We start from the raw sequence: 18,902 nt of genomic DNA on the forward strand, positions 1-18,902 counted from the left end.
GAACATGGAAGTGGTACCTTTATTGGTGATGGCAAGATCAAGGATAGGACCATCTTTATGTTGGCTAGTTGGGATGAAGGAGAAAGTCATAGGGAATGAGAAGGGTGAGGAAGTGGAGATTGAGGGAGTATCAATATGTATATTGATGTACTGTTGTATGAAGTAAGCAGGGTGGCCAGGTACTAAACTCATTGGAAAGGAAGGTGTCCTGGAAGTCTACATATAACCACTACTAGAATTTTTTTTTCTATCCCCAGGGTCAGAACTAGGAGAAATGGATGGACATTTCAAGGAGATGAATTTAGAATTATGTTAAGCAAAAATGACTTTATTGCAGATATAAGTTTAAAAAAATGAAATAGGTTGTTTCTAGATATAGTGGATTCTTCTTCATTGGGTTTTTCAAGAAAAAGCTGAATTGGTAGAGAATGTACTTGTTGAGTATGTGGTAAAGGTGATTTTTTTTTTAGGTATAGGCTAAATTGTAAGGCCATTGAGGGTCCTTCCAAAACTGAAATTCTATGATACTCTGAGGTGGGATAAATACTGAGAAAAAGATTATTTGATTTAGTAGTTAAGAGATCATTGTTAATCTTGGAGTGCTTTTACTTGATGGATAGATTTCACCCTAGCAAACTATGTAAACTCCAAGAGTGTAGGAACTTTTTCCATTCTTTTCTTTGTATCTCAAGTACCTAGTTTAATATTTTATACATAGTATGTACTTAAAGAATGTTTGGTTCGTTGAAATTAATTGAAAGAGAGGTGAAGAATTAGAGGATAGTTAAGTGGCACAGTGGATAGAGTGCTGGGTTTACAATCAGGAACACTCCTAATTCAAACCTGGCCTCAGACACTTACTAGCTGTGTGACTCTGGGCAAGTCACTTTACCACATTTGGCTCAGTTTCTTCATCTGTAAAATGAGCTGGAGAAGGAGATAGCAGACTACTTCATTATCTCTGCCAAGAGAAGCCCAAATGGGTTCACAAAGTATTGGATATGACTGAAAATGACTGAACAACAGCAAAGTATAGATTTTTTCTTTTTTGGAGTTTAGATATGAAATGGTGGAGACAAATGATGATGATTTAAGAGTATGACTAGATTAAATGATCATTATTACAAATCAGATTCATACTTAAGGATGAGGGAAATCCAGATGTATATAGACAATACAGAAGGTGCTAGTGGATAAAAGAGATTAAGTATAGACTTTCAAAATCACCTAGGAAAAGATGCTACTGAAGCCAGATTTTGCCAACTTTTTTCCTCAAAAATAATGATAAATATTCCAAATGCAAAAAAAGACTAATAATTAAAAGAAAATAAAGGAAAGAAAATTTTTGCCAAGTAACCCCTACAGCAAAGTAAAAAGTGAACACAAACACTGCCAGTAAAGGCTTCCCTGATAGCTTCATTCCTGACCTCCCACACAATACTCAGTCACAATCCTCAATGACCATTCCAGAATGCATCTCCATTTTCGGATTCCCACGGCCCATCCTCACACCCACCATGGACACCACATGGAATATATATTATTGCAATATTCTTGCTCATTGTGTTGGTTACAGTGGCTACTGAGGCAAAAAGTCTTTGAAACTAACTATAGGCAAGTGGGCAATCATGAAGGACCTTCTTCCAACTCTTCCCACAGGAGGAACCCTTCAATAGCCATTTAAAGTCCTCTAGTCCTCAATATGGGCAAGTTCAGAAGGTAAGCCTTCATGGGCTATGTTTTGGAAAGATAGTGAAAAGACTGAGAAAAAGAACAAGAAAATGAAAATTCCAAAAATAATAAAGAAACACCAGAAAATGTATTAATTGGTGAGTCCTGAGCAACTTGATGACTTCTCCAACCAAACTGAGGATATCACAGAGCTTGGGATTTTATTTGGAGGCATCTGAAGACACTTTTAATGTCTACTGGAGCCTTGTTAAAAGGAAGCTGGGTACTCATGATTAACTGACAGAGATACTGACTTTCATTTTGCCTTCCAGTGATGCAACAGCACGTAGCAGAGTAGACTTACACAAGTCTATCCCCCTCCTGAACTCAGACCTTGTTGCCCCTCCCTGACCTCCACCCTTGGGTGGGAGAAGTTGAGCAGCTCACTGGCAACTTGTAGCACATGGCAGAAAGTACACATGCTTATACGCTGCCCAAGAAAGTAATTCATGAGCAATGTTCCTGAGCCAGATATTCCATTGTAGAAGGAAGGTTCTAAATTCCCTATGTACCCTGATCCCAGAATCTATCTTGAGCCAGAGAAAAGAGATTTCCTGAGCAGCAGCATCTTTGTGAGTTGCTTCATGGCTTAGCCCAAACTCAAGAATTTGGGAATTCTGATTTCCAGAGTGAGAGGATTTCATGATTCATTAAGTTACTTACAGAAATGAAAACTTTCCACAATATTCCTGATTAGTCAAGGAGAAAAAGTGACTTTCAGGGGGGTCACTCAGGATAGATCCCAATGCCCTAAAATCTCTGGACTCACATGAACTGGATCTGATCCTGAGGCTGATTCCAGGAGGCTTTTTTCTCTCTTTGACTCAATGCCTCCAAATAGGGTTATTCAAAAAAATCTTTGCAATAAATCTGGGTTTAGGATTCTCCCTGAAGTCTTCTTTATTTCACCCTTTGAAAACAATTAAGGATTCTAAGGAATCCATAATTAGAGACAGAAAAAATATGTCTGCTCAAATAACTCACCAATTACTCTCAGAAAGCAAATGAAAAGGGCAAGGTCGTTGGGGCCCTCCTTTGGCAGAGTTATTTGTTTCCATAGGGTCTTGCACAGTTAGATCTCTCAACCTCCTGCTCCCAAGACTAATTGTGTCACCCTGTGGTTTAGATTTTCCCCAAATCTTAAATATACATGTATGACTATACATGTAAGACTACTAGATAACCAAGCTGCTTCCTATGCTATTTGTATTGTCTGAATAACTCATTTTATTTGCTTTCCCAGTTGGATGCTTCTGAAAAAGTATGTGGAAAATCTTCAAAAGGGCTATTATCCTAAAATGAAGAAAGATACCATATTCTTTCCAGTTATATTATATTTAAATGTCAATGAGGAAACCATACTATAAGACTATGGATTGGGGGCATTAAAAAAATTCCACATACAATAGGGAAGGAAAATGAAGGATCTGGCAAGAACTTTGTGTTTCTTGTAATAGGGTGCTATTGGAGAATTATTATTCTAATTTAACAACAATAATAACAATAGCTAACATTTATATAATACTATAATGTTGGGAAAGTACTTTACAAGTTTCTCATATTATTCTCACAACAATCCTAGGAGGTAAGTGCCTCCCTTTTACAGATGAGAAGGGTGAGACAGACAGAGGGTAAAGTGACATACCCAAAGTCTCAGAGCTAGTGAGTAACTGAAGCTGCATTTGAAATCAGGTCTTCTTGATTCCAAGTCTTATCCTTTAGATTTAGGTGGTGAGGGAGACACAGAATCTCATGAGCCTAAATTGTACCTAGGCTAGGCAAGTGAAGATCTTTAAAATAATGAAAATGATAAAATATTGTGGTAGAAGTATGGTGAAGTAAACAGGACTAGAAGGGAATAGTAAGTTGGAGAACTGAGCTTAAGTGGTGGATATAGTCAAGAAAGAAATAAACATACATGAAAATTGGGAAAAGAGAAATATTTTAATAGGATTTGATGCAGGGAAAAGAAAACTTAAACAACATCCTCATGTATATCAATGGCATGCACTCATTTATAAAATGTAGAAAGTTGTGAGAAAGGATTATGAAGAAAAGTAAAAAAAAGTTGCTCTTTATAAGAAACACACATAAAGCACATAGGTTTTATGTTCGTTAAGGTCAGCATCATGGTAGGATTTTTTTTTATTGATGTCAGGGTTCTACAAATACTCCTATTTCTAGATTAAATGCTAAAGGCATTTGGGTTTATTGGAAATAGTGATGGACCTAGACATCTCAATTTGAGTTCTGTTTGAAATAGTGATGGATCTAGACACCTTGATTTGAATCCTGTTTCCTACACACACAAAAAAAATGTGGTCATGGCAAGTCATTTTACAACTTTTAGACTCAGTTTCCTCATCTGTGAAATGGGCATAATAATGTCTGTAGTAACTACCTCATACAATTTTTGAGCCTCAAATAAGATAATCTGTGTAAAGACTTCTGAAAAACTTGAAAAAGATGTCTAAAAGCCAATTAGTATAATAACATCATCTTAATTGCATCAAGCCCCTAAAAACTACGAGACATCTTTAGTGAAATTCAGAAGCATGGAAAAATTGGTATGATCATTCACACTAGAAAATAAGTTGAATGGAAACGTACATTGTGAGGAATAAGAAAGAACATAGATCTTGAAATCAGAAAGACCTAAATCTGTATCACAGATCTGGCACAAATATTGTACAATCTTGGGCAGGCCAGTGTCCATATCTATAAAATGGGGATAATATTTTCACTACCCACATCTCAGGGTTGTTGTGTGGAAAGCACCTTGAAAACTTTCAACCTATAACTATGAGTTTTTAACAAATTGTCAAGACTATAGCAAATCTCTTTAAAGATGGCACACTGACTTAATCAGTTCAATTTCTCTACATTTTGTGTATGAGCTTTAAATGTACACTGAGATGCCTATAGATATTAGCAGCAGGAATGATGTTGAACTGAATTGCATTTGGGAAATTATATAACCTTTTCAATGATTGCCAATTGTGCAAAAGTCCATCTCTTTATCATCAAAATTTTTTTGGTATTTAGCTGATGCTGTTTACCTGAAAATCATAAAGCACCAAAATCTTGTAAAAATCAAAATTCAAAAAGCTCAAAGGGCAACAATAAAAAGACAGATGATGAAAGCAAATAGATATTTACCAACATCAATTTGTTCTTGATAGTGGAATAAAAGACATTCCTAAGAACAAGGATGATTAGAAATGGAAGTGGATCAGTCATGTAGTGGTATGAGATGTAATAAATGGAAAGCATTAGTATGATATTGGTACTTTTGAGATAGCTTATTATTATCTCATTTGAATGAGTTATTATTTTGGAGATGTTGGAAAAAAAAGTCCAGCTACCAACTTATGCATGCCATCATAGGAGCTTGGCTAATGATGAATAAATCAATTGGCATATGCTAATTCCATTCTTTTTGATATTACCTTTTATGTGCCTTGTTATTTATTGACATACTGATTGCAGCCATCAGAATGTGAGCTCTTTGAGTGCAAGATTTATCGTATTCCCAGTACTTAGCATAGTTCCTGGCATGTGCTAATTAATGATTATTCACTGACTGACTCATTGTACCCATGTATCTGGTTGCTGAAAAGTTGATTGTGACTAAAGATAGTGATTTTGTGTATTTAAGCGAATCTTAGATTTATACCTTGAAGGGACATACAAGATAATCTAGTCCAAAATATTCATTTGTACAAATGAGGAAACTGGGGCTGTGAGAGGTTAGGCGACTTATCCAAAGTCACACAAGTAGTGTCAGAAGAGGAATTTGAACTCAGGTTCTCTGACTCCAAATCCTAAACTGCATTTCAGGGGGATGGTATAGCCACTAGTACATTTTCAATGTAATTTTAAAAAATTTTAAAATTGTTATAGTCTAAATCTTAATCTTGAAGCCTATTTAAGAAGAATAAAGAGAAATGTTCAACATACTTTGAACCAAAGACAAAAGTAATTTTAAAATTTTTATTGAAATGACAAGGTAATAAAAAGTGGCTCACAATGAATTACATTTTTAGGTTTGGAACAGCTAAGGTTGAAGAAAGAAAGGGAACTGACATACCACAATGCTTACATATGTATGTATGTATATGCACATATATGTGTGTATATATATGCATATATATGCACACTTTCAGGATCATATAACCACATGAAAATGGTATGTTTTATGATCCATAGTAACATCCGTGTTAGGCAAAGAACTTTTCTTTAAAAAAACAGATTTGAAAACAGATACAGGAACTTCAAAAGCATATAAATACATAAAAATATTGGTTTATGTATGAAGAATTATATTGTATGTATATGGACTTCACAACATTCTGATTCACAAGATTTCAATTCCAAAATACTGTATGTGATGAGAGTAAATATACAAGCACTAAGAAATCATTTAAAATTAGATTTCACTGTGTAAGTAAAACTATGCCTCATGGGCTCAGCCCTTGAACACTTCATGATACCAGAGCTCTGACTATATAGGCAGTTAGCCAGAAAACTGAGCCCCCAAAGCATCTGTCTCAATAGCCAATTGTTTCAGCCAAAAACAATGTTTTGGCAGATAAATTATTGAGTAGTGATCCAGATCCCTTCCTTTCTCCCTCCCCCTCCTCCTGCCCCAGACAAAAAAAAAATAGAATAACTACCTCCTTGCAGTCTTCCTGGTTCTCCTGAAGCTAGAAACAGCTGCTTAGATTTGGGACCAAGAAAATCTGTTACCTGAGTCTAACACTACTTGAAAATGGTAGCATTCTTATATGAAGAAATCTGGGGTGAGCTTCTCTCAATGACTTGGATTGTAGACCTAGAGCTGGAAGGGACCTGAGTCCGCCTCTAGTTCAACTCCCTCAATTTCCAGATGATGAAATAGAGGTCAAAGCAGCTAAATGACTTGTCCAAGGTCACACAGGTAGTTCATCACTTTGGCAATAAAGGCAAAAGTCTATTGAAGTCTATGTTCAAAGTAGTAAATTCTAGTAGGTCATTAAATATTTATCTTGAAAATATGATCCAAGTGTAGCAGTTGTACGTTGTAGCTAAAATATTCTCATACCTCTGTGTGAGTTCTTTTTAAAAATCAATGGGGCTTTGCATTGAAAATTATTTTTAGTTTAGGAGAATTAAAAAAAAACAGCCCAGCATTAATGTTAACCAACAGTGAAATTCTAATTTAAATTTTTATGATTTATCACTCTATTCAAAAGAGAAAATTATCACAATTTAAAGGTAGTATCATTTGTTCATTATATGTAATAAGTTACAATAATGAAATAGTATACTTGCATGAATTTTAGGTTAAAGTGTGATTAAGTAATTTGATAGAACAAAACTCTGAATATTGCCAGAAATTGTCTTCTGATATGAAAAGGAGTCCATTCAAAAGCAAGAGTGATTGGTTCAATTATTTTTCTGGCATTGTAGGACATAAGTGCATAATGGATAATAAAACACACTGCTCAAACATGAAGACCTGATAGCAGTTTCCTTATAGCAGTTCTAGCAGTATAAAGCTTAAAAAGGGGAAAAAAAATGTAACTTAACAATGTGGAAATAATGAAAACTGTCAATGTTTAACTGTATTTGAGGATTCTTGCTTTCAACCATTCAGCAGACAAGTACAATAAACAATTTGAGACTGAGGAATTTATGGGTATTGGTTTGAGGAGGAATATTTTGGTGCTGAGGAAGACGGCATTTTTATTTTTACTAGAATGCACCTTACTGAGGACATTTTAATAACCACAAGAGGGCACCAGTGCCTGCAGCAGAGCAAGTCTAGGGAGGTGTATTTTCCTACTTAATGAGGAAACAGCTTTGAACTCACATAATGCCTTGTATGCAAATACACATACAAATACACAAACACACACATATATACACACATATATGTATATGTATGTGTGTATATGTAATATTTTAGAGCATTTCTCACTACTAGGTTGCTGTTTTAAATCTATAAAACCAAATTATGCGTTCAATTGTTGTACAAGACAAAATTGTTTTCTCTCCTAAAACAGTAAACGAAAAGCAAAATTTCTCATCACTTGTCTTGTCTTCTAACCTTTTACTCATATGTCTTTAAGTTAATAGCAATTCATGTAAGCAGGAAGAATTTAACTTTATCCATTAGTGACATACTTAGTTCATCAAAGAAAGAGATGTGATTCAGTTATTAAAATTTGAGATATTATGCTGATGGAATTAAAATTTCTTTGTATTAAGATATTTGATTCTGTAATTAAAAGAAATTCATTGTATATTTATCTAGGTGGATTTTTTTAAATCGTGAAATAACATTAAACTTTTCTAATTTTATGACTTCCATTTTGTAGTTTTTCTGGTAAATTGGAAGCTGGAAACAGGTGCTTGGATTTGGGACCAAAAAACCTGTTACTGGAACCTAACACTTATCAAAAGTAATAGTATTTCTTCACGACTATGAAGAAATCTGGGTGAGCTTCTTACGGTGACTTACTGGATTGTAAATGAATATACTATGGGAGGAAAAACTAAAATCTGGATATGGCAAAAGTATGAAATTTGGGGAGCAAGAGTAGTAGGGGATGCCTTGCCCTTGACATTTGTTTATTACTTTAGTATTTCAGAGCTGGAAGGGCCCTGAGTGAGCCTCTAGTCCAATTTCCACATAAAAAAATAGAAATCAAAGTTGCTAGGTGACTTGCCCAAGGTTATACAGGCAATAAACATAATAGATGGGATTTGGAAGCAGGTCCTCAAACTCAGGAACTGGAGTTCTTTCCCCCATACAATGCCTCCTTTTCATTGAGTGCATTTTCTCCCAATACACAACTTACAAAGGTAGCTAGCCTCTGTTAATATTTGCAAGAAATCTCAAAAGAAGTATTATTTCTGCCTGGCTGTGGATTGATTGACTAACTGGGAACTTAAAGTTATAGATATACTTTTTCTAATTTTTTAATGCATGGCCACGTATTAACACACTTATAGGGAAAACCTGGATCAAGTTTTGATAGCAAAAATGAAAGTAAATCAAAGCTGATTTGTAAGATACACCTGCAATTCTAATATAGGTTACTTTTCCTTACTCAGTAACTAGGTATATGTGAATAGTTCCTATAGAACTTGATAAAACCTTTCCTAGCAGTTACGTTGAAAGACCATCCACAAAAGGGGAGAGGGGATAGAGATGGAAGGAAAAAAATAAACTTTCCAATATGTGTTAATTCTCCCCTAAAATATGTAAAGTGAAACAATCTTTTGTATTTCTATTATGGAATGCTGATGTTGATTCTTTAGCTTTCATCCTTGAGGATTTTGTAAATTAAACCTCATTTTACTAATCAGAAATATGAAATGAATACTCACAAAAGTTAGCAAATCAGAGATAGCCATTAGGTAAATGATATTTAGGAAAACGCATTACCTTCTTTTGGAAGGGACATAGCTTTGCGGGAGGAGGGAAGCATAATATGAATACAATTAAGACTTGCTATATAAAATAATGGTTTTTATTTTTTCTTTCTCCTGAAATAAGTAATTTCCCATAGCTTCAATAAGAAGACTTTGGTGCTCACATTTATTGCTTAAATAACATAGAGTTGAGATGGACAATGAATATTCCATGGGAGGACAATCTAAAATCTGGATAATGGCAAAAGAATGAGATTTGGGGAGCAAGAGTATTAGGATGTCTTGCCCTTGTTTATAATTTTAGTATTACTTATGGGAGAAGGAAATCAGAACTATAAAGTGAACCTTGTTTTTAACATGAAATATTTCTGGAGAACTTCTCTGTATATTAAAGAAACTCAAGTTTACTTGACTGCTCCTTAAAGTAACATACTTAAAATATTACTATCATGATATTATTCATTTTGTCTAATCTTGGTAAAGATGAATTTTTGCTGTTGCTGTTGTCAGATTCCTTAATTAAGTACTGCATTTTTAAAATAGCCAATAATAGGACAGTGAAGGAAAAGATCCCCAGATAAGCTCCTAGCATTAACAATCAGTTTAGCACCAGAATATTTAGCACCAAAATGTAGCCTGATTGTTTACAATTAGTAACAATCTTCATTGTAAAGGAACCAAAATATAACAGAAATGCTGTACTTATTGAAATGAATTTTTAGCACCATTTCCCACCAAACTGTTAGGGATTCAACATCTGTAATTGACCCTTCATAGATCAGTGCTTAGATTCCACTAACAGATTTTCAAATCTATTCAACATTGTCATGAACCCAACTTCCTTCTCCCTGAACAGTGTAGCACATAAAGGCTCTCATTTGAGCCAAAATTTGCCTCCTAAAAATCTGTAGAAATAAGGGTTTATCACACAGTGTAAGACATTAGACCAGCTTCGAAGCATGAGTCCCTTCCTAATATAATAATAGTTCAAAATGGAACAGTTAGGTTAGGTATATCCATGCAAATTATCTGGCTGGTTCATTTAAGTAATAAACATGACATGCTAAGCACTGTCCACATGCAAATTACCCAAAATTAGGACTCAATTATAAGTTGAATTCAATAATCTGGATGCTCAACCCAATAGCAAGGCTAGTTCAGTACATTACAGTACATGAAATCAAAACGTATTACTTTGAACCTGATCATATGAGTCACTTATGTGCATGGAACCTATCACACAATTTTACCCACTCTTACATAGCTGGATGGGGCCTCCAAGTGCATTCTGTGCCTAGACTTATATCACTGTATATCTGCTAGCTTGCAGAATTGTGCAAACTGGCCATGCAAAAAATTTCACTTGCTGTTACTAACCAAGGAATACACTATAACACTCTGCAATGCTTATTAAGGCAAGATTATCTATATCACATGAAATATTGTGGTTCTGTCTATGCAATACCCAAACAACTATCCATCCTTGAGGAAGTTTACCACTTAAATGATAACAAAAGCCAGTGAAGTCATATTGATTCTTTGCAGTTGTATAGAAAAAGAATCTATTGATTAACTTTTTAAAAATCTTTTTGTTGTTGTTGGATATGCTATTATGGAGACATAATCTATAATTCTGAGATGGTAAACAATGTTCAATAAACAATAAACCCATTACTCTATCTTTTGAGTGAAATATTTTCAAATGAAAACCTTAATGCTTGCTACAGATTTTATAGAAAGCTGCTTTTATGAACTAGCTTATGCCCAGTGTGATATAATATGCTGATATATTTATTCCAGCACCATTGTTGTGTGTTGCAAAAAAAAAAATATATATATATATATACATTTAATTGCTACTAGCATACTTTCATTAGCTTTAGCCCTGGAAAATAAAATATTTCACACAGGCACTTTATATTACTAATTTCTTTAAAGTAACAGCTACAATAACAAATATACCCATTATACAATTTTCAGCAAAGTTACTAAATTATAAATTAGTGTATAATTCTAGTTGTTTTGGAAAACATCACTCTATGAGTGTAATTCAAAAATGCATAGCCCATAATCTTTAGTCTAATAGGTCTGACAATTAATGTAATTGTTTTAATGAACACATAGTTTGATTATTTATAACTTTTTCTTGGTCTTTACAAAGGCTTTGGAGATGCAATGATCCTAATTATTTCTGTTGGTTTCTTAATTCCCAAATGTGTATTCATTAATATTTAAGCGCAACATTTTAATTTTAATAGACATTCAAGTTATAGTCTCTACTCTTGCCTCTTAGTTAACAAAATCTCTATCAATATGGTATTATTTGCCCTCACAGGAAACTGTGAAATAGGCACCAAAGATCATCATTCCTGCTTTACAAACTAGAAATAAAATATAGAAAGATTACATATCTTTCCTCAATGAAACATGTAAAACAACTGCTTCCATGAAAAGTGTATGAATACTGTGTCATTAATTCATAAAATAGATTGATTCACTAATTCACAAAATAGGTTGATTCATTCACCCCAGGCACAATTATAAAGTTGGTAAGGTCATTCTTTGTAATCCCCTGCTTCTCCTTTTGGAAATGTTCTATAAATACAGTCTTTATATTCAAAATGGCCCCAACAATCTCAAGGTTTCCCACAGAAATTTCCCAAGTGACTTTCTCCTCTGTCTTGTGCTTGAGAGATTATTCATCTCTTCATTATATCCTTCATAAAATCCTACTATTCCTGTGTCCCAACTCCCTTAGAGCCCTGTTTCCTAAGGGATTAGTCACCTGATCTGATAAATGGCCTACTAATGATACATTAACAGGTGCTAACATTCCTCTCTTTCCTTCCCTTCCCCTTTTATAAATTTATATTTTAATAATTGGCAGAAGATTTCAGCATCTCTCAAACCACACTGCTTTAGCCATTACATGCCCAGTCCACGAATCTGTGGAGTATTAATGATAATGTTATTACAGGAAACAAGTGTAGAAATTAGCTTGCCTAGGGCCCCACAGGCAGTCAGTGGCAATACGAGCTTAGGAATGCAAATCACTGTATCACATTGCTTTTTGAATTTTTTTTAAAGTCTGAGTTAATTGCTGCTAAGAAGTAATTGGGGGGAAATCCTATCTTTTGTTAACCAAAAGAGGCCAACTCCCTTGAGCATTTTACTTTTTCGCCTTTCTGACAGAAATGAAGTTGTTCCAGATATTGCTAAATGCCATTTTGTGAGATTTCCTAATAAGCCACCATAAGAAAGTACTCCTGAAAATGTCCTTCATCTTACACATTTTACAATCAAGTTGAAACTTATTTCTCTATTTCAATAGTAAATTATATTCTTTTATATGTTACACTATACCATAAATTAATTTTCATTGCTGGTAAAAGATCAATCTTATCCTTAAAGAAATTGTTGCCTAAGAATAATACATTTTGGAAATGAATAAATTATTACTCAATTCTTTTTTTAAAACAATTAGAATATTCACATTAGGAATTATGTTGTTTTCTTTTCAAATAATTTATGCTTATTCTCTCTTAGTACTGGGGATTATGAACGAACACTTTTTACTTCCCAAAGGGTCAAATGAATTTATATTATACAAAAGCTAATTTATACAAATGAATACCAAAAGATAAAATGATTACTATAAAATTTTGCATAATATGTGCAAAATTCAATTTATAAGCTTTGATATCCCAGAAAACCATCCTACTGAAAAAGAAATGGGGCAAATTTTAATTTACTTAAACCAGTATAAGTAGTTTGATGTTACTCCCGGAAAACAAAGGTTATCAGTACAAGATCCTCCGTAACTGGGAGGACAAGCTGAGCATGGCACTCCTACTTTGTATGGTGCTTCTCCAATCCAGTTTCCCCTAGAAGGAAGGAAAAAATAGAATTTTAGTATTTATACTATAGTTTGAAAATTAAGTTGCCCCTACATAAATGCAAAAAAAATGTACTCCGTGAAAGAACATGGTCATTTACCTGTTATGTATATATATAAGATCAGACATTGAGTTTAAATCTAGTTTGCTTTCGGAATCATTGGGGTTGTGCTCATTCAACAACAATAAGCATTTATTAAGCACTTACTATGTGCTAAGTACTGTGATAAGGGCTTGGAACAGGAAGACAGGCAAAAACAATCTCTGTCCTCAGGTAGCTCGTAAGAGGCAAGGTATAAATAATTATGGACGCACAAACTTTATACATGTAAATTGGAGGTGACCTCCAAAGGAAAGTACTACTGTTGAGTAAGTACTATTGAGAGAAACTCCTTGCAGAATGTAGGATTTGGGATGAGACTTGAGGGAAGTCAGGAGGCAAAGACAAAAAAGAGTAAGTGCCAGTGATGGATGACAGCAAATGAAAAGGAAGGATTTGTGAGATGGAGTATCCCATATGAACAGAAAGGAGGCCAGTTCTACCAGATCATAGAGTATATATCAGGTAATAAAGTACCAGATCACTGGAATGCCAGGAGAGATCACAACCTTGATTTTAAATTTATTCCTGGAGGAAACAGGGAACCACTGGAGCTTACTAAATGGAAGAGTGACAAGATTAGACCTATATTTTAAGATTGTCACTTTGATAGCTGAGTGAAGGATAGACTGGAATGGGAAGAGGTGAAACAGAGAAACCAACCAGAAGGCAATAGTGTCGGCATGAGATAATGAGAGCCTATACTGGGATGGCAGCTGTATCAAAAGGCAGAAGATGAGGAACAGGAGAGATGTTGAAGTAGAACTGGCAGGACCTGGCAAAAGATTAAATATGGTGGATGAGAGAGTTTGAGGAGTTGGGAATGATACCTAGTCTGCACAGCTGGATGACTTGGGAGGATGGTAGGGTCCTCAGCAGTGAAAAAAGGAAGTTTCAAAGAGGAGGTTTGGAGGGGAAGATAATGAGCTTAGTTCTGTATGTGTTGAGTTTAAGCTGTCTCTATCCATTCTGAGATGTCCAATGAGTCATTTGGAGACGGGAGATAAGCGGGGTGATGAGAAAAGGTTTAGCTGGATAAGTAGGTATAAGAATTATGAGCACAGAGGTGATAATTGAATCAATATAAGCTGATCAGATTACCAATGGAGATATTAAAGAGAGAGGAGGGCCCAAGACACAGCTTTGTGGACCATTCAAGGTTAATGATTATGAGATGGATAAATACCTATCAAAAAAAGTTCAGAAGGGATACTCAGGAAACTAGAAGAACAAGGAGAGAATAATGTTATAAAAACCCAAAGAGAAGAGAGTATCTAGGAAGAGACTATTGTCAATAGTGTCAAATGCTGCAAAGGTCAAGCAGAAGGAGAATAAAGAATAGGTCATTAGTTTGGCAACTAAAAAATCATTGGTAACTTTGGAAAGAACAGTTTCATTTGAGTAATTAGGTAGAAAACCAAAGTGCTGAAAGTTTATAGGAGGGGGAGACAGAGACAGAGACAAAGACAGAGACCCAGTCACAGAGACAAGGCCACAGAGAGACACAGAGACACCTCAGAGAGAGAGAGAGACAGAGAGACAGAGACAGACAGACAGAAAGATGAAGGAGAAGGAAGAGGAGAAGGAGGAAGAGAAGGAGGAGGAGGAGGAGGTGGAGGAGGAGGAGGAGAATGGAAGGCACCCATTATAGACTCCAGTGAAGTTAGTCAGGGATAATGTCCTATGTCATATGGCTGTTATTTTGTTGTTACAAAGTGTTCTTGTTCTTTTCTAAAATGATGTCTAATTTGTCTATGTATTAGTAGAATGGCTGGACTCAATGTATAAAGAAACAGTTCATTGAGATACAGTATCAAATAATGTTTGCATGAATGGGGAATTTACTAATCACAATGCTTGATAGGCTAAATTGATTGATTTTTGAGTGAATCACTTGAGTGAAAGCTGGCTATTCTAAACATGAACCTGCTAACTAATATAAAGCAAATATTGAATGCCACATAATTCTCTTGATATCAATCCTGTTGTAAATATGTTTACATTGTGTTATGCTTAATTTCCCTACTCCTTTAAGCATAGAATCTCAGAGTTGACATCAAATCCAAATTTTTCTTGGCACACTTTTTTAGTCATCAAAAAACGGATCTCATCCATTTATTTGGCCATGGGAAACTATGTAGTGTAGAGAAAAGGGCACTAAACTAGGATTAAGGTGACTTTGAGTCTAGTTTGGAATTTGCCACAATCTCTGCCTGATCTTGGCTCAGTCCCTGACTCACTGTTTCCTCTTCTTTAAAATGAAGGTATTGAAGTAGGTAATTTCAAAAGTTCCTTGAAGTCAATGCAGAATAGTCTTGCTGTATTCTTCTGTTTATGCTTACTACTTCAAATGAAGGAACCTTCCCTTATCCCTCTCTCACCAATATTTACTGTGTTCAGAGTAGACTGGACTAGTCCACAAGGATTTCTCCTTTTCATTCAAATCTTACATTCAATGCTACTTAATCTAGAATTAGTAATATAGAACAAGGCTATGCTACACTCCTTTGCATATTTAAAGCAAATCACAAAGAAAAAAATGGGAAATTTTTGAAATGCTGCAAAATACCTAGTATGTTGTGGATTAAAAACTAAATCATATTTTGGAAACTCTATAATACTTACAGGGTGACAATCATATTATTCTTATATAATTCAAAACATTAGTTGAGCTTTTAATACTCTTAATGTATAATCTTTGTCCAATGATTATGAAGTTGAAATATCAGTGGATGAACTGAATCATGTTCATATTGACACCCTTCTTAAATGTGAAAACAAAAGACATAATGATATTGTAATTATAGCTAAGTGGAAGGATAACTTGCAGTTTTTCCTCAGAGAGGAAAATAAAGGAGTTGAAATGGTAGGTTTCTTTGTGTGCCAAAAGACAATGATAAATATCACTTCATGAGCCATTTAGCCAAGACAGACTAAGAAGTATAAGGACTGAAAAGGCCATAGGATTTAGTAATTAAAAGATCATTGGCAACTTTGAAGTGAACAGTTTCAGCTAAGTGATGAAGTCAGAAGCCAGATTACAAGAAATGAATGATAAGAGATGAAGTTGAAGCAATGAGAGGAGATATTGGATATCAATATCACCATTTACTACAGAAATTTAGCCAGTATGTAAAGGGGGCCAAAAAAACCCAGAAATTGCCTTAGTCAACAAATAATTGATCTTCTGCTAAAGGGAAAGACATGCTTATCAATGGCAAAAGTTTAGAACATAAACTAATTTGCAAAATATCATAGATAGAAATGGAAAAGTAAAAGCACATTTTCCCACAAAACAGCAAACAAGTGGTTGGTGTCAGAGAAAACAAATCTGCAGAAAATTTGGTGTGGGACCCAAAGAAACTAGATCTCACCAGGAGCATTTATTAAAAATATGGATGAAATAAAAGAAAAAATGAAAAGGCATACTAATGCTCTCATATTAACCTTTAATCATCACTGATAACTTTATAATAATAGCTAACATTTATAACAGTTTTTACTATATGCACGAGGCTCAGATAGGTGGTGCAGTGGATAGAGTGCCAGGCCTGGAGTCAGAAAGACTCATATTCTTGAGTTCAAATCTGGCCTCAGACACTTACTAGCTATGTGACCCTGGGCAAGTCACTTAACTCTGCTTGGCTCGGTTTCCTTATCTGTAAAATGTAAACTGGAAAAGGAAATGTCAAACCACTGAAGTATCTTTGTCAAGAAAACTCCAAATGGGTCATGAAGAATCTGACACAACTGAAATGACTGAACAAATAATACTTTATGCCAGCATCTGTGCTAGATGCTTTCTCATTGGGTCTTCACAACAACCTGAGAGGTAGGAGCTATTATTATCCATATCATATTGTTGAGAAAAATGAGGCAAATAGAAATTAAATGACTTGTCCAGGGTCACATAACTAGTAAGTATCTGAGCCAGAATGTGAAATCAAGTCTTCCTGATTCTAGGCTCAATGCTCTATGCGCTGAGCTACCTAGGTGCCTCACTCCTTCGTCTCCTTTTCTGTATCTTGATTCTCATCATACTATTGGGCCCTCTTCTCTTTACTTTCTGTATAACCTCACTTGACAAAATTTGCTTTCATGTGTTCAGTTATCTCTATGCAGATGATTTTCTGATTTATACATTCATCTTTTGATGGATCTATTTAATTGTACGATATATTTAATATGTAATAATATGTTAAATTTTGCATCTAAAACTGCTTATTGAATATTTTGAACTGGCCCGTATGCATCTGAAACTCTATGCATTTGAAACTGTCAAAACCAAAACTCATTATGGTCATTCTCCAAAAAACCCTTTTCCCTATGCTCAACTTCTCCATTAATTTTGAGGGCCCTACTACTTTACCAGGGTTTCCAACTTTGGCACCGTTCTTGACTCCTTATTTTAACCAATCATAAATATTCAATTAATTGTCAAATCTTGTTTTTGCCTTCACAACACTTAAAAAGCAGCATGGTAGGTTGGACAGAATGATGCCCTTGGTCAGAGAATCTAAATTCAATTCCTGCCTCTGATAATTACTACCTCTGTGATCTTGGACAAGTCATCTCATATACGTGGATATCAATTTCCTCACCTGTAACAAGAAGAAGTTAGACTAAATGGTCTCTGAAGTCTTTCCAGTTCTAAATATATGATTCTATTACCACTCATGTATATCCCCTTTTCTTATCAATCCCATGGCCACCACTACCCTTGCTCTCCAGTTCAGGTCCTCTCTGAACTTTTAGGTACTGTGTGCATTATTATAAATACTAAATGGTAGGAAAGACATTGTCACTAAATATCAGGCTATCAATCTAAAATGACTTGAATAATTTTGATGTTTAATTTGTACCTTTCCTAAGTCTCCTTTTTGTAATTTTCCTGATATAAATTATCAATGGAGGATCATCAGTCAATTTCTATACTTTTTATTTTATGATCTTTATTGAAGCATAGTTATTGGCATGCACAATAATGGTGAGTAACTTAACTACATATTTATTCTCATTCTCTCTCCTAACTGGAAGTGTTGGAGAGCATGGGTTTGTTTGGGTCATACTTTGGAAGACACCAACAATGTCATAAATCCTTTAATAGTCACAAATGTTTATTAAGCACCTTACTGTGGGGTAAGAACTGTGCTAAGCATTGGGGAAACACACACACAAAAAAATGCCTGTTTTCAAGGAGCTTCCAGTATAATGGAAGAGACAGCATGCAAATAATTGTGTACAATCAAGACATATACAAAGTAAATTAAAATAATCAACAGAAGGAAGGGCTTCCTATCAAGGAGGATTAGGAAAGGCTTCTTGTAGAAGATGGAATTTTAGCTGGAACTTGAAGGAAGCCAGGGATTCCAGCAAATGGAGAAAATTCTAGGCAAAGGGGACAGCCAGTGAAAATGTCCAGGCTGGATATAGAGCATTTCATGCAAGGAAAGACAAGGAGGTCATTGTCACTAGATCAAAAGAGAATGTGGGAAGGAATCAAGTATAAGGAAATTAGAAAGAAAGAAGAAAGGAAATCAGGAGGCATCCAGGCAGGGGTATATTGGTTAAATGTTAAAACTCCAAAAGGGTAAAAATGTGTGAAGAACACACTCTTTGCATTAACATTTTTCCATCACTTTCTTAAGTCTAGACAATCAACAAAACAATAAATCAAGCCCTCATTTGTATCATTTGGCAATTCCCAAGGTGTAAATTCTCACACTAAGGAAAACAACAACAACAACAACAAC

At 34.8% G+C, this 18,902-nt stretch overlaps 1 protein-coding gene across 2 annotated transcripts in view; it reads right to left on the reverse strand.

Moving 5' to 3' along the window:
* Window positions 1-5,710: 5,710 nt before the first annotated feature.
* The window catches only part of PI15 (peptidase inhibitor 15), a 52,357-nt gene continuing 39,165 nt past the window's right edge, over window positions 5,711-18,902 (reverse strand). For both annotated transcript variants that reach the window (XM_020971040.2, XM_020971039.2), the window contains exon 6: window positions 5,711-13,037. In XM_020971040.2, the coding sequence (XP_020826699.1) occupies window positions 12,902-13,037 (136 nt within the window). In that variant the 3' untranslated portion in view covers window positions 5,711-12,901. The remainder of the gene's footprint in view (window positions 13,038-18,902) is intronic.

Source organism: Phascolarctos cinereus, unplaced genomic scaffold (assembly GCF_003287225.1).
Source record: "Phascolarctos cinereus isolate Bilbo 61053 unplaced genomic scaffold, phaCin_HiC Scaffold_4;HRSCAF=312, whole genome shotgun sequence".
NCBI lineage: Eukaryota > Metazoa > Chordata > Mammalia > Diprotodontia > Phascolarctidae > Phascolarctos > Phascolarctos cinereus.